The sequence below is a fragment of the Pseudonaja textilis genome, chromosome Z, assembly GCF_049901715.1.
Source record: "Pseudonaja textilis isolate UNSWEBS1 chromosome Z, rPseTex1.2, whole genome shotgun sequence".
Classification (NCBI taxonomy): domain Eukaryota; kingdom Metazoa; phylum Chordata; class Lepidosauria; order Squamata; family Elapidae; genus Pseudonaja; species Pseudonaja textilis.
The window spans coordinates 16,769,430-16,795,418 of NC_142008.1; the positions used below are offsets into that span (position 1 = coordinate 16,769,430).

Here is a 25,989-nt window from a genome sequence, read left to right on the forward strand (position 1 = left end):
ACAACTGTGACAAAATTCACACAACAAATGTCTCGCTTAACAACAGAAATTGTGGTTGTAAGTCAAGAACTACCTGTATTTATTTAATTTATGTAATCACTTTACATATAGTATATGGCCAACAATATAAAACAACAGAACAATTACTATACAAGAAAAATAAGATAAAAGTTTTTTAAGCAGTAAAATCCATAGCTACACTGGTCATTTTCATAATAACAATCAACACAGCCATTGCGTAGGCTTGGATACTTGGATACTATTATACCTTGGATAATAGTAAAATAATAAATAAATATACTCTGCTTTTCTGCTACAGGTGATAGAACCGTTTCCATGAGCGTAATAATAACCATTCTTTCACTAAACTAAACAACTATGAATAAGCATTTAGAAAACTCACTCAGACAAAGACAATTACAATTGAGTCACTCAAATCAATTTAAAAGGTTGTTTTAGAAGGATTCATTCCGTGACTATTGATGACTCAGCATATCACATGAAGTTGTAATGTGGTTAATTTGTCATGTGAAATCAGCCCACTCTATTTTGTAAACTAGTGTATTCCAAATCCATCCAATTGCATTTTATTCCATAAACATAGGTAAACAAAACTATAGTGTAGTACAATATATAAACTCAGCCAATCATTTTCATAGGCTTCAGCTGTATAGTTATAATTTAATGCAAATTTAGGAACAGGAAACAGGAAAATAAAGATTTTTGGACAAAAGTCAACACATAAACAAATTATTTGCTTTAAAAACAATGCATTCAGTAATTTTGGCACACAATCTTGTAAAATGAGCGGGATATGTGTCTTCCCAAATATATGTTCTATTGTTTGGAGAAGTATTCTAAAGGGCATACTTTGCAGGCAAAATTTACCAGACAGGCAAATCTTTAGTGAAAGACTAAAGGGACGGGTGATGTAAAAGTTGGTAATTAACTGCTACAAGTCAAAGTAGACTAAGGTGGGCAGCCTTTGGAGACAAAAGGCATGTTTTGACTTTTGAGAACATCACAGATACTGCCAACTGGCGACGATTTTTGCCCAATCACAAATAACCACAAATGCAAAACATTCATTGACAATAATAATATATAAAATTTATGTGCCACCTGACTTTCAGAAACTCTGGGTAGTTTGCAATTGTTGCTGTAATTATTGAGAAAGCTAACTGGTGAGATTACTTCCTACCACTTTATCTTTGCTTCCCCCCACCTCCAAACACATGGGAACTCTTTCAAGCAAAGTGCTGGCTTGCAGCCACCTGCCGTTATTATTTTACAGGGATTATGAAATTAAAGGCTAGCATTTTCCATTAAAAGAAGTCTTAAAAATAAAATCAGATGTGTTGCAAAACTTGGCAAGTTTCATATGAGTTGGCTGAATTATATTGCTTGTTAGTATATTAAAAAGTATTCAAGGACCTACAGTAAAGAGGCAAAGCAATGAGTTATGGCCACAAATACCTTAGGGCAAGAGTGTCAAACTCAAGGCCCGGGGACCACATCCGGCCCATGGGGTGCTTAGATCTGGCCCTTGGGGCCATCCTGGAAATAGCAAAGGCCTGGCCCATGGTGCCTCTGCCAGCAAAAATGGAACTTGCAAATTTCACACATGCTCTGCCATCCAAGCTCCATTTTCACTGGCAGAGAGTTGCAGGAGGTCATCACAACCAAAAATGGAGCTCAGGAACCTGTTTTCGCTGGCAGAGCGCTTGGCCACCACAAGCACCCCTGACACTGGTAATGTCATGCTGGCCACACCCACCCTGGTCACACCCATCCCAGCCCCCCAAGGTCAGACACAACCCTGATGTGGCCCTTAATGAAATCAAGTTTGACACCCCTGCCTTAGGGGAAAGCTTCTGAATGCAAATTGATAAGCTCCTTCTTTTTCAATGAATTTACAAAACTTAGTTTGAATGTCACTGTTGCATTTGAACGAATGTTGCCCTCCGGTTTTTCATGGAACCCCATTTTATGGATGACCTGACAGATAGATTCTACTTGTGGAGTCTGTGGCACTGAGCTGAATGGACAGATGATCTGGATGTAGTGCAGCAGGGGTGTCAAATTCAATTTCATTGAGAGCCAAATCAGATTTATGTTTGATCTCGGGGGGGCTATGATGGGTGTGGCCAGGGTGGACGTGATCAGCTCAACATCATTCATGTCGCGGTGCCTGTGGTGGCCCGAATCCTCCGCCAGCAAAAACAGGCTCCTGAGCTTCATTTCTGGCTGTGACGGGCTCCTGAAACCCTTTGCCAGCAAAAACGGAGTTCAGGAGAGCCACAAACTGCTCTTCTGAACTCTGTTTTCACTGGCAGAGGCACTGCTGGTCAGTCCCTCACTGTTTCAAGGGTGGTCCCATGGGCCATATCTAAATACCCCACAGGTTGGATCCTTGCAGGCCTTGAGTTTGACACCCCTGTAGTAGAGGGTAACTTCATTTTTCCCTTACCTAAAAATATCCTGGAAAAAGTATTATTCAACCTGTTTTGTTGTTCAGGGATAGGAAAAATTGGTCTGCAGAAACAAAGAGTTCCCATATTGTGCTTTCTTTACGGTAAAACAAAATGCTTGTTGTTACGATTTCCAGGAGTGATAATAATAAAATGAAATTGACATAAACTGAATAGAACATTTGGTTTATCAAATGTGGATCTGTAGGGAGATTAAATAAATTGATTGTGAATTTTTGTAATCAAGACAACATTTCAGAGGAAAGAAATCCTAGAAAATGGCTTTACCTTAGCTGCACCTTATTATCAATTTGGTTGTTGTAGAATGGTATTGGAAACATGTTCCTAAAAGCAAAAGAGGGAAGGAGGGGGAAGGGGAGAGAGAGAGAAAGAGAGAGAGAGAGGGAGAGAGAGGGAGTGAGAGGGAAAGAGAGAGAAACATTCACTCCAAATTTTCATTGCCTTTCCCTCAGGCACATGTACAACATGTTTAGATAAGCTCTTCTATCAACGCCAATCTAAACAACTGCCTGAAAAGAAATATAAACTTGCTGTGAAAAATTATATGTCATTCACCAGCCAACTTACATATGAAAGTGTCTGTTGGTTTGTGTGTGTTTGTGTGTGTGTGTGTGTGTGCGCGCACGCGCACGCGCACACGTGCATGCATGTGCTATTTCTGCCTGCTACAGAAACAAACATTTGTACAGATATTAAGATGGGATGTCCCTATGACAAACTGCAATTATTTTTAGAAAATCTTTTTCTAAATTGATTTTTTCTTGGAAATCTTGCTAGAAAAATCCTTTTCACATCATTGCATATCAATGTCGCTCACTTGCAAAATGCTAAATATTAAAAGAATGGGGTGTTGTTTCATAAATTGAGTGGAAAAAGAAGTAAAGCCCATTTGGGAGTATCTGTAATACTATATCAAAAAATCAATTCAGAAGTTCTTTGGAGCTCACATGAGCAAAGTGCACTCTGCTATTTGTTGTAACAACCCACTTTCTTTAGGCTTCCACATAAAGCAGAAGGGATGCTGCTCACAAAGTCTCATTAACTTTAATGAGTGAACTTCTTGAAGCAGTGTTATAAACAGAGATAGGTACACACAACTAAATATAAGAGTACATTAAAAGTTTTGTGTAGATATTAGTATTTAATTAAAGGACATTGAATTGATAGAACACAATGTTGTCATCAGCTTAGCTTCACCAGGCTTCACTAGGCAGATGTGTAACACTCCACAGCTGCTTTTCAAACTATATATATATATATATATATATATATATATATATATATATATATATATATATATATATATATATATATATATTATGGAAATTCTGGTCAACTTAGAAGATCAACCTAGTTGTTCATGTGCTCATAGTAGATTAAAAAAAAACAATTTACAATGGTTATCTCAAAGGTACTTTTCCAAAAGACAACTTTTTCTTCCTTCCAAAGGCTTTGCTTCTCAAGCATATAAATAATTTCATTTCCAACAATTTAGTTATAACTAAAGATGCTTCTTGGATGAGAAGTGAAAAATTTTCAAAAAAAAACCCCAAGAAAGTCCAGTTGCTGTTTGGAAAAATACCTTTGGGATATCCATGACCTGGAATCACCCTAGAAATTTATAATGGGCAATAATTGCTTTATTTCCTTTTATCTATTCATGCTATCTTTGTTTCATATAGCAGAAAAGTTTCTTTAATACTAGGCAAAAGTATTATAGGATTGATTTCTTATAAAACCTTACTTCCCACATTTTACTTATTGATATGGTTGCTCTTCAGTCATACAATTAATCAATTTCCTACTCTGTGATATTTTTTAAAATGCAATGTACTTTTAGAAGACTTTAGGGTTTCCCCTATTGATTTGGCTTGGTGGAAGCTGGCTGGAAAGATCATATGGAAATGGAAATCATGTAATCCTCGGTTGATGCAATATTATAAATCCAAACCAGTTGCCAAGTTGATCATGTGAGTATAGGGACACTGAAACAGTCATAATTTCAAGGAATCATTATAAGCCATTTTTTTCAGCACCATGGTAACTTTGATTAAACAAATGGTTTGGAAATCGACGGCTATCTGTATTGAATTAAATTATTTACTTCAATGGTCAGGGAACCTATTCATCACACCTGTCAATGTGTGATTAATACTTGTATCTCTTCCAGGGCTTCTATGGGACCTGGGTAAGGCCAGGAAATGTTGAAGCTTTTTTAAAGAGCCACATGAGTGCTTCAGGACTCATTTCAGTGCCTCTCTGAGAAGCTTGATAAGAGGCTCAAATAAAAATTCAAATTAAGCTCAAGAGAACTTGTACTGTGTAAAAAAAGCATATAAGTGCAACTTTCATATTGCTAAGCCAAAAAAAAAATATTTTGTCTATGTTTTATGCTCAGAATTTGTTATGCAAGCAATGTTGGTGCTACATATTTTCACAAGATAAAATTATAGATTTAATTATATTGTAGTGCATAGAATCCTGTATCTCATTCAAATAATATATAAAGTGGGACTTCTGTTCCTCTAAAGCAAGCGTCTTCAAACTTGGCAAGTTTAAGATTTGTGGACTTCAACTCCCAGAATTCCTGAGCTAACATGACTGAAGGAAGAATTCAGGGAATTGAAGTCCACAAGTCTTAAAGCTGTCAAGTTTGAAGACCCCTGCTATAATGTCTTAAACAGTCATGTCATGAATTGATACAGTGATAAACGAATTTATCCATCAAACGATGTATTACCATGACTTTGGCAAATCCAGTTTATTCATGCTTTTCAGTACACAAGCCATAAGCAGCAAATCTACTCCTAAGCTATCACAAAACTATACTGCTCCTATGAATTTTCAACATTCATAAAAAATGGCAGAGCTGGTTAAAAGAAGTAGGAATCCAGCTAACTAATCCTACAAAACTGTGGAAGGCCACTGCCTTTTATAAAAAACATGTTGGCTTTCCTTATTTTTTTTTTAAATGTAAAAATTGAATAGGTGCTGCATTTCCCAGCTTGCAGGTAGAATAATGAGGAAATTTGTCATGCTGTTCTTGAAGCTTGATTAGAAACAAAAATTTGTAGCCCTAAGTGATGGATGTAAGCAAACCTGACAGGAAAAACTATTGGTAATGAGTTTTCTAGAAAAAAAAAATTTTTTTTGAACAGAGAGGATCACAGTCTATATTAGGCAAGCCATAAAGTATTAATGAATGTACTAGAGCCAAAGTAAGCTAGAGAGATAGCAGGGATCCGAAATTGATAGGAGAGCATCTTCTACTTTGCAACATTGAAGCTCTCTTATATATTTTGCCTAGATTAGTTTGCAGGCTGTATGATGATATAGGATAGAAGGCCACATGAGTCACTGTGTCTCTACCAGGTCCCATTAAGTCTCTTCTTGCCTGGTCACTTTGTGTCTGCATCCATGTGTTTCCTAGCTTTCTTTTATTCCTCCACTGAACTTTGCCCTTTTTACAACTCCCTCATAGAGATGGGGGATAGGAGGTCAAAAGGATCTTTGCTTGAGTGAGTTAACTACTTGCCCTTCCAGAATCAGTGCATTCCACGGTCCCTGCTAGCTTTTTCTTGCTTTTGTTGTTTTTCTCACTTCCTTTCATCAGAGGAGTCAGGAGAGAGAGAGACAGAGAGAGAGATACAATTCCATCTTAGATGAACCTGAAACAGTTTAGTTTTCATCCAGTTTAAAACATTCCTGAAAAGGATTTCCTCATTTTAGATTTTACATCTGCCCGACAAACAAAAGTTCCTTACAGCTTTGTTTCTTAAGAAAAAAAAAGACATATCCCACACTGATTAAACGAAATCCATCTCTGTTGTCTTATACAAAAGGAACCAGACTCAGATGGGATGTTTAAAGTGAACATCTGACAAGCAGCTGGTACCTATGTAGCTTGTTGTTTCTCTTTTGCATGGCCTCCTGTGCTGAACTCATTAGATCAACTTTATTACTTCTGTAGTATGCTTCCTTATGCAAAGATGCAGCTGGATTGCAGATAGAGATCCTTGTAAAATTTTACTGAGATCATATTAACTCTTCAAAGAACATTGAACATATATTCCTTGGTCAACCATGAAGAGTAATTGAAGTATTGGATTAGGACAAAGAGACTTAGATTCAAGTTCACTCATAGTCATAGCAATTTATGGGCTAATTTTACATAGGTTACTTTTGTACTGAATTTACCTCACAGGATAGTTGAGAGAATAAATTACATGAATTACTTAAGCTTTGGAAGAAATATACCATATAAATAAAATAATCCAAATATAAGTATATGAACTGAATTTCTAGTTACCAAGCAATTTTAAATGCCATACTTCTTTTAATGGTACAGAAAGTTTCAAAACATTTCCTCCTGCCAAGAACTTTCTACCCAGCCTTTAGTTCCAAAATATTGAAACATTTTCAGTGGCAAAGCTGTGTGAAAAATAAAGTCATTTATTTATTCATCACAGCTTTGCTTCCATAAAAGTTGTCCATAAGTTTTCCAGGAAAATGCTCACCTAGATAGACTGTATAGCAAGACTTTGTTTTAGCACCTTTAATTTTGATAGGATATTCTAGTCCAAGAACATCCATACTGAAAAATTAGTGAAGGAGAGAAATGGATACATGAACATCTGGCTTTCCTGGATAAGGCAGGAATGAGCTAGAAGAATAAAACGCCTGTTCTCCCTGATCTTAACATGTCCAAGCAAGCAAGTTCATGAGAGGTAGGGGTATCACAAAGACATGATTTCAGAACAGGATTCCCTACCAGCAGAATGAACAGATGTCTCAACAAGTCTATAGATTATCAATCATCTGGGTCATGGTTCTCCCAAAGGTGCTTTTTTCCAAAAGGCAATTGGACTTTCTTTGAAAATACCATGTAGTCTTACAGCACTTATATTTATATATACTCCATAGTGTTTTACAGTTCTCTGTGAGCAGTTTAGAAATGTCAGCATATGGAAGAGTGAGTCAATCTTGAGTCAGTCAGGATCAAACTCCCAACTGTGGGCAGTATTTGCATGCAATACTGCATTCTAACTGCACCACTATGGCTCTTGAAGAAGTTTCTTGGGTGAGAAGTGAAAACCTCTTCAAAGAAAGAAGAAAAATAAGAAAGTCCAGTTGTCTTTTGGAAAAAGCACTTTGGGGACAATCTAATCAAAACCAAGTAGGAAGCCTGTTAAGAAGTTATCTTCTCTTGTTCATTCATTCACCCAAGTTTCCTGAAAAGGGTTTGTTGTAATTATACTGAGCTCAAATCTGCTTGGCTTTGCCTGGCTGAATATTAAAACACATCAATTGTTTAATGTAGAGAATACAAAATTAAAATTATTAGGATAATAATTTGAAAAGGCAGTATTTCTTGCCAGCAATCAGAACCTCTTGTAATCATAAGCAATGCTTGTCTGCTACAAGAATGGCTGGCAGAAGGGCTGCAAAAGTAGGGGAGGATATGGAAGAAATCCAAAAAGTTTGGGACTTTTGTTTCTTACTTTTGAGGATTTTTGAAAGCTCCAGTTTCAAGAGCACAATTCATTAAGAGGTTTTCATGGCTCTATAGTGTCTGGACTCCGTTCCAGAAAGGTTTTCATCCAGGCTGTGCTAAACATTCCTCTGCATTTGAAACTACAGGATTAAGTAGTAGTTTAAAATCAAATCTAAATCACACAAAAATTTTTATCAAAATGATAATTAAAAGGGGTTAGTTTCTGAATAAGCTATAGCTTGCGAAGGATTTCTAAGAACTTTGGAAGAGACAGGAGAGTTCATTCATATTTCTTTCTCTGTTGACCCAGCAATTGTGAAATATATTAGGTACACATTTGCAAGCTATCTCATTGCCAAAGCAAAGCTTTTGGCTTTGGAACAGGAATATTGTACAATCAGCCATGCTCCTTGCAGATAGAAAGCAATCTTTTTCAAAGGTGCCAGAAGTTAATCAGCTTCTGTTCCTAACACAGAATAACTTTTCAATTGCATAAAAAGTGGATTACAATGTTCCATGTTGTCATAGAAATGTGTTTATTATGCTTTCATCTCTAGATTTTAAGATGTTACCAAACACGAGGTGAACCACAAAAGGATATATTTTATGATTCTTTTTAAAGTATATGTTGATTTTTAAAAAGTCCATAAAGGTATAATTTAATGGAATACCTGAAGGGCATTTCCAATTTGATTGCAAGGCCAAGCAAACAGTACCATAAATGTAGGCTTATGTAGGTTCCAGGGGATATATTATAGACTACATATTTCTGAACCAATTTCATTTTTCATGGCCTACGTGTAAAAAATGAATCAGAACTAATGTATACCAATGATATTTTTACCTCCCAGGATAGGAATAGCATTTTTCTCTTATTCTCTTCTTTCACATTTAATTTTTATACTTTCCATGCTGGAACAATTTGGTATGCTGAAATCTGGAAGTATCTCAAGCCAAAATGTGCAGTGTATGAACCTGCTATACTGAGTCCTGTTTGTCTCTCTGTATCCGAATGTTGATTGCCAAGTTTTATAGCTACAGCAGATTTTATTATTCAAAAACAGAACCAGATGGAATGCCAGTTCAAAGAACATGTCAGAATTAAATATTTCTCTTTTTAATTAGTTGCTTCTGATTTATGCAAGGAAAAAAATTAACATAAGACAAGGAGAATGTGCCATACATCCAGATGTGACACAGCCTAGACAAGCACTGTCTTTTCCTTGTCAAAAAGATAGGCTCTCTTGCTCCCCTCCCCCCACAATTTGGGGAGGGGGTGACAGGACTTATAAGCCTGGCATTGACAAATGGCAAAGACCTGCCTTCACTCCATAATGGCAACATTTAAAAATACTCACCCATTTTAATTGAAAATTAGCATACCTTCTTCAGGGGACATAATCTATCATTTCTGTAGCTTAGTTTTTTTCTGCCGTAAACAGTATTTCCTAATCCTTTAGACTTCAGTCAACTCAATGAAGGAGACTTGAAGGGCATTTACTTCTACCAAGTGGAACTTCTTTAAAGATTTAGTGTGCAAATATCATCCATATAGCAAGTACAGTAGAAAAAACTGTACATGTTGCAATTGCTGGATCACAAATTCATACAGAGCAGACTAAAGTCCTCTCAGCCACAGAAGGTCCATCGGTGATTAAGGATCACTAAACCTAAATCTTATAAATGCATAATTTCCCCTATTCATTTCTGAAATGCTGGGGATAATAAAATATCTACTATTTGATGCAAATAGGTTTTCAATTATGAAATGTTAAAAGATATCTCTCTTGAACTGGACCTTCTGAATAGATGGTTCTGGGTTCTGCTATGTTTGACTGATGTGGGAAAAATACATTGGCTCAGCTAGAAATAGAACTGCAGTTGCATTTTACATAGTCCATGAAGAGTTCTGTTTAGTTGTATCTTGGCATAAAGTGTGAATTTAGTCATTGTAGTTTACAAACCATGCTTTATGGTTTTGTTTTATTTCCAAATTAGGCCATTGTTGTTTAGCAAATTACAATGTAAACAAATTATGACTTAACAAAATGCATGAAACCAGCCAAAGGTATGTATATGATTCTGGCAGTGGCCCTGCAGGAGAACAGAACATATTAACATCATGTGACTACTGCATCCAACTGCTAAATCAGAAGGATAACATGCCAGTATATTGTAGAAATAAATACTCTATGAGGATTAGAACAGCAAGGGATGTTTTAATACAGTACAGGTCTTGCTGTATAAGAAAATGACACAATTCTCTTAAAATATTGACTTTTCAGCATCTAGGGTCAAGTGACAGATTATGCTATTTTCCAAGCAAGACATGCTCACAAATAAAATGCTTCCTGTTAATCAAACTCCAGCTCTTTGTCTTTTATTTTTTTTCAGGCAGCAGTACAAATAAAGCAACAGCAAAAAGTGTTAAAAGCCTGGCATCAACATTTGCTCCCGTGCCACAGCAATCTTAGCTATGTTTTATTATGCATGACAGATTTTCATTTTCAAAATGAGTTCTTTGCATTTGTGGTGCAGTTGTGCTTGCATGATTTTAGGAAGCAGGAAGATTCATTTCACACTGTGTGTTGTGCTCACAGGCTGTTTAACCACCCATTTGGCTGCATGATTTACTGCACAGTAGTTAAATACACTACTTTACTCTTGCTAAATGGACTCTGAATGAAGCAGGAACTTCAGACTTGAACAATTTGATTGTCCACCAAGCTCAATGCAGACCACTGACTGTCTATATGGTTGATGATTGATTGGCTTGATTTTGTTTAATTCCTACCACATTAAAAAAAAAATCATAAGATTTATTTAGTGTCTTACAAGGCAGTCTTCCAGAGGTGGTATTCAGCAGTTCTGATCAGTTCTGGAGAACCAGTAGCGTAAATTTTGAATAGTTTGGAGAACCGGCAAATACCACCTCTGACTGGCCCCGCCTCTATCTACTCTCTGCCTACCTAGTGCCAGCTAATCGACTGGGTCTTATTTTGTTGCACAGGAGAACAGAGCTAGAAATCAGGTTAGTGGGGTGAGGAGGAGATGGGATTTTGTAGTATCCTTTCCCACAACTACCAAGCCACACCCACCAAGGCACGCCCACAGAACCGATAGTAATAAATTTTGAATCACACCACTACAGTCTTCTAATGGTAGTGGGCTTCATTTGACTTCTTGCATCACAAAATAAGCAGACCTGAGATTTGGAAAAAAGATTACAATGTAGTTCTGCCTACAATACAGATTAAAACTTGAGCTGTAAAAATATATGTACAAATTACTAAGAAAAAAATAGAAAGTTATTTGATATAAAGGGACATTAGTGCCACTAGTTGGAGCCTAAGAAGTAGCCCAATTAAAACAAAAATGTTACCTTGGTTTTCCATTTACTTGTTTTTACCTTATCCTGTATATTATCAATATTTAAGATGTTTATTCTGCTAGCTCTTTTACTATTTTTTAATGACTGGTAGTAATAATTTTATTTAGGGTGTAGCACATATGCATTTGTATATAAATGTGAGATGTATGTATGTATGTATGTATTTATGTATATGTATTTTACACCAATACTAGATGTGTCTTAACTATATTTTAATACCCCAAGTATTTTGGTTTTTAAAAATAGTATGAAATCCTTACCTCACAAGCACACTGGCCCACTATAATCCATTGGATTAATGGTTTTAATAGCAAGTAAACATGCAGTTTTCTCTTGCTACAAAAAATTAGGCCATCTTAATTCTTTGTATCCAATCAGACCATAATAGAAAAGAAAATGCTATCAGATTCTGTTTGCTTGATGTAGAATTCAATGTAGTGAAAGAAGAAAATATTGAACAAAGAAAGCTCTTAATCTTGAAGGTGAAGAATAAAGGTGTTTTTAAATTGGGCTGATACTATAGGACTTTCAAATATCAATCTCTCAGTCTTCTTTTGTGCACATGTTTAAATCATGCTTTCCTGCCAGGTTATTTGATGTTCTGCATCAGATATATAGTCTTTCATCACTGCATTCCTATATTATTCATCTTAATGTGAAACAGATGTTTTTTCCAATAACAAGGCCTAGAAATGACGTTAGGAAAAGTTAAAAGAAAGATAGGTGGGAAAGAGGAGAAAATATCTGCCAAGCAATTATTTTGCTATCATAGTTAGAAGAGATTTCCCAAAACCTTGAAAAACGGTATCAGATTTTTAAATGCACCCATGAAAGAGATGGAAAAGCTTGCTTCTGATCTAATAGCCTGCAGATAATAGAGAACCAGAGTGTTTACTGCAGTCCACAGTTGAACTTACATAGGTAGCTTTAGCATACTGATTAGCATTTACAGACAGTCCTTGACTTACAACAATTTAGTGACTGTTCAAATTTTCAACAGCATTGAAAAAAGTGACTTAGGACCATTTTTCATACATATGACCACTGCAGTATAAGAGCCATGATGATGCAGTGATTAGAATGCAGTACTGCAGACTACTTCTGCTGCCTGCGGGCTACCAGCAGTTCACCAGTTTGAATCTCACTGGCTTCAATGTTGATTTAGCCTTCCATCCTTCCGAGATGGGTAAAACAAAGACCCTGATTGTTGGGGCCAATAGGCTAACTCTGTTGACTGCTTAGAGAGGGCTGTAAAGCTCTGTGAAGTGATATATAAATCTGTTATTGCTATCCCCTAGTCCCATGATGGTGAACCTATGGCACCTGTGCCACAAGAAGTGGCATGCAGAGCTATTTGTGCGGGCATGTGAGCCCCAGCCAAACTTACCTGCCCTGCGCGTATCCGTGCCTCCCAGCTGATTTTCGGCTTGTTTGAGGCAGTTTTCGGCCTTCCAGAGGCACGAGGGAAGCCTCTGCAGCCTCGGGAAGCTGAAAATGGGCTTTCTGGAAATAATGGAAGTGCCTGTTTTCGGCCTCCGGAGGGCCTCTGGAGCCCGGAGAGACTGTTTTTGCCCTCCAAGGGGCTCGAGGGAAGCTTCGGCAGCCTTTGGAGGCTGAAAAATGGGCCCGTTTTGGCACTTCTGGAAGTTTTTAAAAATGGGTCTGTTTTCCTACCTCCAAAGGCTGCAGATGCTTCCCTTGACCTCCAGAAGGGTGAAAAAGGCCTCAAAAATGACCTGGGAGGCACATGCATGCACAGTGCAGGTAAGGGGGAGGGGGTGATGCATACGCATGCACAGGAAGGCAGGACGCCTTGCATTGTGGGTGCCAGCACACACGCACACTTTCGGCACACCACAACAAAAAGGTTCACCATCACTGCCCTACTCATATGATCAATGCTTGGCATCTGAGGCATATTTATGATGGCTGCAGCGTCTAGAGGACTTGGGATCACTTTTTGTGATCTTCTGACAAGAATGTCAATGAGAAAACTTGATTTGCTTAACCACCAAAAAAGAAAAAAACAGATTACCCATAACAATAAGGAAATGTCAATCCAAAAAGAGATCACTCTGGCAGAAAAACAAATCTGGTCACATTGCCAACTTCAAAAGCCAAAACAAAAATTTATGCCACCAGATAAAGACTGAATGCACCAATTCTCACATTAAACAAGAGGAAAACCTTCTACGCACCAATTCCACCTGCACTTTTAACAATTTTATAAACAACAAACTAAAAGACTCAAGATCCATCCCACCCCTGATAGGACCTAATGGTAAAGACTGCAATGACGACACCATGAAAGCCAAAATCTTTAACGCATTCTTTGGCTCAGTATTTGTAAACAGCAATGGATCATGCCCAGTATTTCCTAGCCAAACCACAGAAAACTACAATGATCTAATACATATCAATGTTACAGAAGATAATGATGAAAAAGCACTATGCAATCTAAAACCATCTCTATCTATTGGACCAGAGAGAATTTGTGCCTACTTCTTAAAAAAGATATCCACTGCCATAGCTGAACCTCTAAGCATAATCTTTGAAAAATCTTTCAGGACCTGCTTCTTGCCTAACCTATGGTTACAAGCCACGGTCATTCCCATCTTCAAAAGGGAGACCCCAGCCTAGTTGAAAATTACAGACCAATCTCCTTATGCTGCATCACCTGCAAAGTCATGGAATCAATTATTAACCAATCCATTATCCTCAACTTAGAAACAAACAACCTACTCTCTAATAAACAATTTGGTTTCAGAAAAAAAACTATCCTGTAATCTGCAACTCTTACACAACAAAAACATATGGACTACACAACTCGATCAGGACAAAACAATAGACTCAATCTACATAGACTTCTGTAAAGCCTTTGATTCAGTGGTACACGACAAACTACTCCTAAAACTAAAATCTTATGGTATCTCTGGACAACTGCATAACTGGATAGAAGTATTCCTGTCAAACAGACAACAAATGGTCAAAATTGGGAGTGTCCTATCAAATTCTGTACCTGTCAACAGTGGTGTCCCCCAAGGCAGTGTTCTAGGACCAACTCTCGTCATACTCTATATAAATGACCTCTGTGATCATATTAAGAGCAACTGCGTTCTCTTTGCTGATGATGTAAAGCTGTTCAATACTACAGACAATACTGCTACCCTTCAAAAAGATCTTGACTATGTGTCAGAATGGTTAAACAAATGGCAACTTCAAATCTCAACAAATAAATGGTCTGTCTTACATATTGGCAAAAAAATCAGAAAATAAAATACAAGCTGAATAGTCAAGACCTTGTTGATGATCCAAGCTCTGTAAAGGACCTTGGAATATTCAACTCTAATGATCTAAGTGCTAGAGCCCACTGTAACTACATAGCCAAAAAGTTGTTAACCTAATCCTACATAGCTTTTTCTCTGGTAATATCACACTACTAACTAGAGCATACAAAACATTTACGAGACCAATACTCAAATACAGCTCATCAGTCTGGAACACACATTACATATCTGATATTAGCACATTAGTTGAGAAAATCCAAAATATTTCACAAGAAGAGTTCTCCACTCCTCTACTCATTGTAGAATACCTTATGCCACCAGACTTGAAATTCTAGACCTAGAAAACCTTGAATTATGCCGTCTTCAGTCTGATCTAAGTATGGTATATAAAATCATACATTGCAATGACTTACCTGTCAATGAATACTTCAGCTTCAACCATAACAACACAAGAGCACACAATAGATACAAACTCAAGGTTAACCGCACCAAACTTGATTGCAGGAAATATGACTTCAGCAACAGTCAATGTCTGGAATACTCTACCTGACTCTGTGGCTTCTTCCCCAAACCCCCAAAACTTTAACCTTAGACTGTCTTCTATTGACCTCACCCCTTTCCTAAGAGGTCTGTAGGGGGCGTGCATAAGCGCACCAACGTGCCTACCATCCCTGTCCTATTGTTTCTTTTATTTTTCTTATATGTACCCATTTCATGTATTCATAACTATGTATATACTTATACCTATTATCTTGTAAGCGTTTGACAAATCAAAATAAATAAGTAAATAAAATAAATATTTGTAATAATAGACTAAATAGATTAAAGATGACTTTTTTTAAAAAAAATGCTGCACCCCAGTTCTGGTCACCTTCTCCACTGAATTTGCTTTACTTTTTTAGCTTTTCAAACATCAAGAGCTTTTACATTATCCAAGATTTTATTTAATCTTGTTGACTTAGATGTTGCTTTCCTCTTTTTATTTTTATTTTTTTTGTCCTCAGTTGAGGAATACAAATGGATTCAGCATGAACTATCCAAGGTAGCATTTTGTCCTTTTTTATTGTGGCTTTGAGAATCAGCTGCTTCAGTAAAGCAAATACATAATTTAATTACTGAGAATCAATGAAATTAAATCATTGAACAATTGGACTCCATTTTAAGAGCTGTTTTCCTCTTCCTTTCACAGAAAGTGGGTTTTAATTTGTAGAACTCTTATTATGGCCATTTGCCTGATTTCATTCACAATATAGTACTTACAGGTTATTTAAGAGAAAGGAGAAAAAGAAAATAAGAGTTATTTAAAAAAAAAATACTCACATGAAAATCCCACCTACAAACATTTTAACTCACTTCAAAGTAAGATCTTGAGAGACTCACTATGTCAAACTTAAAGGATTTTTTTTTAAATATAATTGTTTGTTTGACACATTTCTTCATTCTATAAGTCCAATTAGTTTCAGGGTGAAACTGTATATTTAACTAGGCATGATGCAAATCCCTAATCAACACTATAGTATCTGGGGGACACATCAGTTCAAGTTGATCTGGACAATATCGCTAACTTTCTACCATAGACCATCTGATTTTTTTTTTCAGACTAGCACAGTTTTCTTTTCCATCATGCTCAAAATATTTGAATAAAAAGCATCCTGCTCTTGATTACATACCTGTAGTCAAAAAAAAGGAAATAGAGATGAGAACCTCTTTTCTATCAGTAGAGTGCTCAGAGTAACCTGCCACCTTTATGCCTTGTAAAAAGAATGTGTGAATGCTGTGTTTTTTCATCATATGGGGACTGAACGAGAAAAGGATGGGATTTTGATTACAGTTAAATTCTTGTTTAGTAAGCTTCGCTGGGACAAGCAACTTGGTTTTTAAGTGAAGCAGCCATTAAGTGAAACAACAACTTGCTTATTATACTTTTCTTTGTTTTACAGACCTGTGAAGGTCATAAATGCAAGAATTGATCGTAATGATTTTTTTCATCACTGTCCTAACTTTGAACAATCATTAAATGAGGCACAATCAACGCTAGACAGTAAACAAGGACTAGCTGTATATCTGTCAATTAAATAACGATTAAAACAACAGATGATGAAAAGAACTATAGATCACTGTCTCATTTTTTGTTGTTCTCCAGAAATATATTTACAGTGTTCAGCATTTCCAAAACTTTAGACAAGTAGATCACTTTTTAAAATCAGAATTAGGAACGATGTTTCTCTCTCTTATCCCAAAAGCTTTGGTCTTTAATTTTTGTGCCTCAAGATTCTTAAGTTTCCTAGTGATTGTATATTATCTAGGCAAATCTAAATAGCAGCCTGTCTATCTTCAACAGGACTTCCTTCAAATTTTCCCTAAGAGATTATGTTGATTTAACCCATCCATCCACCCACTCTCTTTGCTTTTGGATGTATGACATGCTTCCAGGAAAAAGGATGCTTGACGGACACTAGAGACATGCAATCTGCATCCGGCATGCCTCAAAATAATTAAAAAGGTTGACGTGTGGTGGATATTTAAGACAAGCAGTTTCAAAGCACCCTTCTAATGTCTGGGTAATGTTTGGAGAATAATCTCCTAGAGAATTTCACCATGAACAAATTATAAGCCCATAGATGTCATATTTGTAAGATAAGAAATTATTTTATTTTACATTATCATTCTACTTTGAACATTTAGTTGTCAGTAGGTAGGTCAGTAGTGGAGTCTTATGCCATTTTAACCAGTTTGATAAAAGGATTTGGGTTTGCGATAATGGAAAGGGTTGTTTTTGGGGGAAAGGGATATTTTATTTTGATTTGTGTTTTTTTCTTCCTAAATGATTATTTAATATGGCAGATTGTAAATTAGCAAAATATATATGTTTTGAAATCTCCCAGTTGCAACAACAACATACTGAAATATGCAATAGATAAAGATAGATAGATAGATAGATAGATAGATAGATAGATAGATAGAGATAGAGGTATAGATACCGTTAGAGATAGAGAAAGAAATCGAGATATAGGTGAATAAAAAACCTATGCATGTAAGCAAATTAAATTCTCATAAATACAAAATTGGAAATTTCTTAGCAACAATATCTTATCAGCCTGCTGAAATGTTGCTCAAATGGACTACTGGACATTTCTGGCTGTTCAGACCATATACACATTGTCCACCATTCTTCTCATTCAGGATGTGGTACAGCTTAGCAATTGCTTACATTTATATATTGAGGAGATATATTTTTATTGTTGGAAGATGTAGATAGACTACATTATGCCACAATATTATTATCAGACCAAGATCCTGAAGCAGATGTCATAGTTCAGGGGTGTCAAACTCACAGCCCTCAGGCCGGATACATCATGCACTGGACAGTGCACCCCCAGTTTAGTGAAGGGGGGGAAGTCATAATATGTCACGTGACAGCAACATGATGCCACGAGTTTGACACCCCTGTCATAATTGAATCAACAGGAGAACCACTAGCAACATCAGGATTATCTTATCACATGTGTTACTTGTTTATCATATGAGACATTAGAATATAGATTACATGTAATTTGTTCCATTCTATCCCTATCTCTCCTCTTTCCTTCCCACAGGTAGATGTAGGTGTTCTCCGCTTTGTATCTGCCATTGGGACTCAGGGAGCCATCTCCAAAGAAACTAAAAAAATGTATTTTCTGAAAACATACCGAGTAGATATCAGCTCCAATGGAGAAGATTGGATATCCATTAAAGATGGGAACAATAAACCTTTGGTAATAGTTTTTATCTGTATGATGTTCTTGACTACTTATGGATTTATAAAGTTCTATATTTAATTACATTTATCAGTAAAAGGAGTCCCTGCGGATTTTACTCCACTGGTCGCTGCCGATTGCATATGATGATGCACATCATTGTTTTAAGGCCATTAAGCTAGTGCTGTCCAAAAACATTTCCATGGTCATGTGGCCAGAATGACATCATGGACTGCTTCCCACCAAAGGAGTATCTATTTGCTTACTTGCGTTTGTACGCTTTTGAACTATTCAGGAGCTGGGGCGAGAACAGGTGATCATCCCATCATGTGGCGCTCAGGTTTTGAGTCACAACACTGCCCTTAAGCCACCACACTGCCATGGCTACCATTATTTTAAACAAAATACTGGGTACTTGAGGATCAATTATACTTATCCCTATTGGTCATTTTACTAATCAGTCAAAAGTAATGAGAAAATAAAATAGCCCAAACATTTATGTTTTTTTCTTGCTATGGCTGTATCATTTATTAGTAACTTATAGGCATAAGAATGACAGAGTAATTCTATAATAAAATGCTTCATTGCTGGAGCATGGAAAGCAAGATTAAAATTCACCAAAATGAAACATTTTTAAACCCATTAATTGTAATTGTTTATATTTAAATGCTTTCCCCAGCTAAACATCCTTGTCTGGATTATGTCTAATTTTATTAAATTTTAGGAGGGTTTTTTTGAAATTCGCAGATTTGTTTCTCACTTCTGTTAGACTGCAGATGGTTTTTAAAAATCTATGCAATATAATATATATCATACCCAGTAAATGTCTGGGTACGCATGAATAAAAGACTCACGTATTTCCCAGTTAATTATGACTCGTCAATATGAAAATATTGAAGAAGTCTACAGAATGGTATCAACTCAAAGTCCTCATTTTCACCAAATTAGTGTCATGTATATTGGAAGTTATGCATTGGTGCTTGCTTGTTTTCTATTTTGTCAACAACTAGCAATCTTTTAAAAACTGAAGACAAAGAAATGCTGCGTTGAAATGTTACATCAGAGGGATATATTGTCCTCAGTTTGCCCTAGGTTCCATAATATTTTGCAAAATTGGTCAGTCAAAAATTCGTACATTTTCCCCAGAAATGTCTTATTTAATTTGGAAATACCTTAAAAGTCTTACACAAACCAATCTTTGTATTTCTGCTGCACTTCCTTTATCATGGATAACAGATAACCACTTGACTGTTTCATCCTGTTTGTCTGAAAGACAGCCAAACTTTACCACAGGCCTTGGCCTAACTTTCCTGTGCAATTAATATTAATAAGTTAAACAGATGGTTGGTACTAAATAGAGTTAATGTTTGCAAGAGATTCCTGCTGATCTTCCATTACTACTTCCTTCCCATTAAAAAAAAAAACAGAAAGAGTAATTTTAGCAAGACTATTACGAGGGAAGGGAGACAATAATGTTTTAATTGTCCCAAAATGGAGACATTGATATTTCTAGCTGTCCACTCCCAAGAAAGTATAAACAATTGAACAATTAAAACCCATTTATAATGGATAAGTAGCAGCTAAAATAATTACTCAATTTATTGTACTTTAGCTACTTACATGCATAGGTTTAAATGACATGGTCAACTTCCTTTACTATATTCTGCTCTAAGAAAATACAAAGCAGGAAAGTTGGGGAAAGATTTAAGAAATTTCTGTCCAACAACGGAAAAATGCCTAACATCAGGAAATTGAGACTTTGCATTGTCTAATGGAAAAGGAAATTAGTCACCTTCCTTGAACTTAGTCAATGGAGAATTTGACTTTGTTATAGACGTTTTCATGTCTGGGTTGTAAAAAGCCAGACAAGAGCAAAAAAATTCCTAAATTTGTTTGTTTGTTTGTTTAAAACATTTATATAGTGATCCATTTTCTAACCAACTCTGGGCAACTCCCAATCAAAATCTAAACAAAAAAATAAAGTCATACCAAAGTTATAAAACTGAACATTAAAACATTAAAATATACCTTTGCTTCCATCTAATAATCTTCTGGATTTTTGCATCCTAAATATACATCCTATTATAATACATCTTTCTTATCAGAGCAGAGTAGATATTATCAGTCTTTGAATGCCTTTCTTTATTGTTTAGAAAAAAAATTAAGTATTGAAACAGAAAAATAGAATACTTAGATTATTCTTAATATTGGAAGTATCATAAGAAAACTTTGTATTGGAATTATTAAGAAAACAAGGTAGTCTCACCTTCAATGAGTCAAAACAAGATACCCTCATCTTCAATGAGTCAAAATTTGTGTCCTTAGCAGTAGAAATCTTAATCCAACTGTGTTTTATTCTATAGTTCAATATTGTCTAATATTTTATTAAATATTAGTAAAAATTGTCAGTTAAAAGTTACCATATGGAACTGCAGGAATTCAGTATCCTATATTTACTCTGGATTATCCTTTTCTTCTGTGGGAATCTGATCTTTTTTGGATTTATAATTATTACTATCAATGTTATCAATAAAAATAATTTCTTTTTGCATTATGACTTGTATATTTATGTGAGTAAACAAACACAGTTCAGATATTTTTAAGGAATCTCTTAAATTTTTTCTCTTTCTATAGCTATTCATGGGGAACACCAATCCAACTGAGGTTGTTTATAGATCTTTTCCTAAGCCAGTTCTGACACGTTTTATTCGAATCAAGCCTGTAAACTGGGAAACTGGAATATCACTGAGATTTGAAATCTATGGCTGTAAAATTACTGGTAAGAACTATGAAGAGTTTACCTTATTTATTTATTTTTTTAAAAAAAGATTGGTTATCAAGACTGAATCGCACTTTTATCTATATTCCTCTTAACTCGCAGCTTGACAAAGAAAAGGGAAGGGGTGGAATGGAATGCAAGAATGGGGAGAATGACATTCAAATGTAATTGGTTCCCGTGAGATGTTGCTCCCCCCCCCAAGGACATTCCAAATAGATGTCCCAGTGTGGGCAGCTGGTTTCCATAACAAACTGAATAGAAGTTATTAGTGGAAATAACGGACTGTGTTTGGCCTGTGGAAAAAGTGAGGATTAACTATGCTTATTTTTTTGTGGGAAGTTCAGAGTTGGTTTCGCTTCTTTTGTGCCAATATGGTCTATTCAGTAAAGTTTATACTCTTGGTAAGATAATGACTCAGGAGTTCTTTTTTCTGGATTTACCAGCTGGACGGTTGTCAGTGATACCATTTTATATTTCCAGGTAAATAATTCTTAGTTATCTTAAAAAAACAGAAAATTATTGAGATTTTCTGTTTTTCATATGTACAAATCAGTAGTTGTCTTTTGAGTTCCAACCACATTAAAATGTTAATGTTAGCACTAGGAAAATGTTTTAAAAAATAATTACACATATAATGTGTATGTTTTCATAAGATGTTTTATAAGGTTTAGGTCAGGGGTGTCAAACTGGATTTCTTGGAGGGCTGGATCAGCATTGTAGTTATCCTCCACAGGCCAGTGGCAAGGGGGGGAGGAAAAGATGGGATAGACACCCTCCTGCAGCATCCTGCCAGCCAAAATGGGACCTCAGTGTCTGCGGGCAGCCCCTGCATGCCCTGTTTTCAGCCTGGATGGCCTCCTGCAGCACCCTGCTGGCCAAAATGAGGTGTGGTGGACCGCAAGCAACCCCCACATGCCCCATTTTTCACCTGGGCGGCCTCCTGCAGTACCCTGCCAGCCAGTGATGGGATTCAAAAATTTTTACTACAGGTTCTGTGGGCGTGGCTTAGTGGGCATGGCAGGGGGAAGATACTGTAAAATCTCCAGTCAGAGGTGGTATTTGCTGGTTCTCCAAACTACTCAAAATTTCCGCTACCAGTTCTCCTAACTGGTTAGAACCTCCTGAATACCACCTCTGCTGTCGGCCAAAACACCCACCTCCTTGGTGCCCCATTTTCGCTAGCAGAGGCACCACCGGCCAGTCCTTTGCTATTTCCAGTGAGCAGCCACTAGATGGAGTAAACACCTACTCAAAAAAGTTGATTCTGTTGCCGTCTAGGATTTTTCTGAATTTGTACAGACTAAACATGCAGAAACATGCAGAGTACTTGCAATACACAAAAGTCCATGAAACCAAATGCTAACTTTGTGAATTAAGAAACCATGTAAATGAAATCATGTAAATAATAACCACATCCATACAAATGAATAATTCAGAGGCCACTACATCTCAATGTTTATCCATTTCTATAACAAAAAAGTTAACATTAGATAGAATCAATCATTTATCCTATCTTACATAAGAATAGAATAAATAATTTAGTTACTAATTTCTTTTCAAATCAAATAAATCCAAGGCTTTGAAGATAATGCATACAGAAGATTAATGAAAATGATTAAAATGTTTCTGCTAGTCTACCTATAATCTAGAATACTTCTTCTTGTAAGATCTTCCCATTCAGTTATATGGACAGCAAGAAATAAAGATTTTGTTACATATGGATGCTATACACCCCTTTATGTCTGAGTGAATGCAGAAATGTACGTTTTTACTTGTCATATCATCTGTTATAATGATATGTGTGTTCACGTTACATTATTCAGATAAAGAGGGTGTTTTAGAAGCAAGGAACAAGCACATAGATTAATTAAAAGAAAAATTTACTAGCAGGTTAATTTTATCTTTCTAACTAAAATAAAATCCATTAATCTAAACTATTTCATTAATCAGATTAATTGCATATTTCAAAACTGTTGCAAGCATATTTTCCAGTGTTTCTGTCTTTCCAGAAAGAAACAGCTTTGATTAGGAAGGAAACTAACAGGAAGAGGTGAATGGATAGATTGAGGAATATGGTACAAATGACATAATCTATTTTTATCAAACAATGTAATCAAAAATTTAACACAATGCAGTTAGCAGCAAAAATACTCAAGAAAGAAAAAAAAACATCAATCTCAAATATCTTCATTAATACTAAGAAGTTCTACCTTCCAATTTCCTGAAAATATTCTACCAATTAAAGAAACTTCTGATTTGGAAGGGTTTCCTCTTCCTCCACCTATTTCTGGTCTTTTCAGAGTGCTTTGGAATTACTTTTGAATTTGTCCTGGTGAATCAACTTACTTTTGAATCAACGTCATCATTGTAAATTGGCCAAATATTTTATTGCTGTTGGCTATTGTTCCTTCAACACACCATTCCATTACTATGTAACCCTCTTGGGTTATGATCTGTACCTTACTTATGGCCAAACACAAATCTCTGGTTTGTTTATCTGGAGTGAAGGTCAATCAAACGTGCATAGTCGAGGAAAGTGGAAATGTATCACTTTATTTATGATCAGGGCTTCTTCTGTTGAATTTATCAATAACAAAAGCAAAAAAGTAAGAGGAGCTTTAAGTAAAGATTGCATTCTATTTTTATACCCCTAGCCAAAAGAGAATCAAAGCAGAAGTTCAAACATTGGTTATAAATTTCTTCCTCATTTTCTAGATTGTGCATGCAACTATACGTGTTTGCCAAGTTTTCCTTAGCATGAACTAGTTTTTAGCTTGCAAATAATTATCTCCAGAGTTTCATCTGGACACATACCCCCACCGCTGTGCCCCAGCCCAAGCTTAATAATACGTTGCCTTCTTTGTTCTAGCAACAGGTTTATTACAACAAGTTTCTATATGCTTTCCAAACCATATCCTGTGTATCTAGCTATAGTTTCTCTGTAGGGTCTGTTTTTAGGATTCCTTATCAAGGGTATAGGTCTTTTTCTGGTATAGATAAGCCATGGTACTTCCATGTTCTGAGTTTCTATGCAGACAAAATGAAAATAAACAGAAAATAATATGTTCCTTTTTAAATGAAGTGCTTTCAAAGTTGGAATTTGGGGTCTCAGGGCAACATTCCCCCCCTTTTTTTTCAATAAAATTGAATGAGAATGATTAAAATTTGCAGAAGAATGTTTTGACTCATCAGTCAAGAAAAGAGTTGGCCAAGCCTAATGAGTCAATCTACAGATCTGTTACACAAGATTCTCAAAATGTGTCTTATTGGCTATTCTGTTTTAATTCACTCAATAATAACAATAGCAATAGCTCTTAGACTTATATACTGCTTCATAGTGATTTACAACCTTCTCTGATTCGGTTTGCTGAATCAGCCTGAGTCCTCATTTTACAAACCTCTGAAGGATAGAAGCCTGAGTCAACCTTGAGCCTGGTGAGATTGGAACTACCAAATTGCAGGCAGCTAGCAGGCAGCGGAAGTAGCTGCAGTACTGCTTTCTAACCATTGTGCCACCAAGGCTCATAATACACTTTTTCTGCAGATGATGGTAGCAAGTTGATAAAAAGAATGATAAAAAATAGTTAACATATGAGCAATCAAACTATTCAGAAGTACTATGCATATGGATATTGTAGGGATGTATATATGAACCATTTATTTACTTTCCTTTGCTTTGGTTTAGATTATCCTTGCTCTGGCATGCTGGGTATGGTGTCTGGACTCATCACTGACTCTCAGATTACAGCATCAAATGAATTGGATCGGAATTGGCTTCCAGAAAATGTCCGTCTTATAACAAGCCGTATAGGATGGGCACTGCCACCCCCGGTTGGTCATACGTATACAAAAGAATGGCTTCAGATAGACCTTGGTGAAGAAAAGAGAGTCCAGGGCATAATTGTCCAAGGAGGTAAACACAGAGAAAACAAGGTCTTCATGAGAAAATTTAAAATTGAATATAGCTACAATGGATCAGACTGGAAATGGATTATGGATGCCAGCAAAAAGAAAGCCAAGGTAAATTTGTAATCATCATGGTGAAGAACACAGTAAGTGCTATTTATCTCCAGGATTTTTGATCTGGATACAAAAGGCTCATTTTTTGGTATCTCCAAATAAAGTAGCACACTAAAATGCTACAGAGCTGCTTCAGTTAATGTAGAAAATCGTGATAAGATAAGATAGTTTATAACTAGAAAACTTCTATCCATGAACTAAAGCAACCTAGCTGTTGCCCTGCTTTTAAGCTAATCAGAAAAATGGTTAATTCAAATGGTTTTATCTTAACTTACAGAAAGATAAAGGCTCTATTGAATCAAGCTTAATTTTTGGCAATTACAAGGATGTGTCTTAATATTTTCTTAGTCATATTGTGGATATGGTTAGCCACTGCCATTTTGAACAATTTTGCTATTGTTTTTATACTTGTAGTGTAGTCTATAGCATTAAGACCAGTCATGGTATGTTACCAGTTCAGACCGGTTCAGATGAACTGGTAGTAAGAAAAGCCTCCGACATCAGCTGAGAGGAGAAAGAAGAGAAAAGCATAGGATAGGCCCTCCGTCCCACCCCTGCATTTTTCTCTTCTTTATCCTGTCAGCTGATTTAGGCCTCAGCTGGTGTGGGGAAAGCCACAGTCTGTACATTAGGTGTGCATGCGTTAGATGCTCAAGCACACATGTGCAATCACCAAACCAGTAGTGGAACAGGTAGGATCCCACTGCTGACTAAGACCATTTGATGGTCTCCCGTCTAAGTATTAATCCTCTCTCATACTGATTAACTATCATGTTTTTTGTAAATGTG

At 36.2% G+C, this 25,989-nt stretch overlaps 1 protein-coding gene across 5 annotated transcripts in view; it reads left to right on the forward strand.

The window, feature by feature from the left end:
• The window catches only part of NRP1 (neuropilin 1), a 151,433-nt gene that overhangs the window by 87,037 nt on the left and 38,407 nt on the right, over positions 1 to 25,989 (forward strand). For all 5 annotated transcript variants that reach the window (XM_087917507.1, XM_087917508.1, XM_087917509.1 and 2 more), the window contains 3 exons: positions 18,261 to 18,419; positions 21,036 to 21,180; positions 24,866 to 25,200. In XM_087917507.1, the coding sequence (XP_087773633.1) occupies positions 18,261 to 18,419; positions 21,036 to 21,180; positions 24,866 to 25,200 (639 nt within the window). The remainder of the gene's footprint in view (positions 1 to 18,260; positions 18,420 to 21,035; positions 21,181 to 24,865; positions 25,201 to 25,989) is intronic.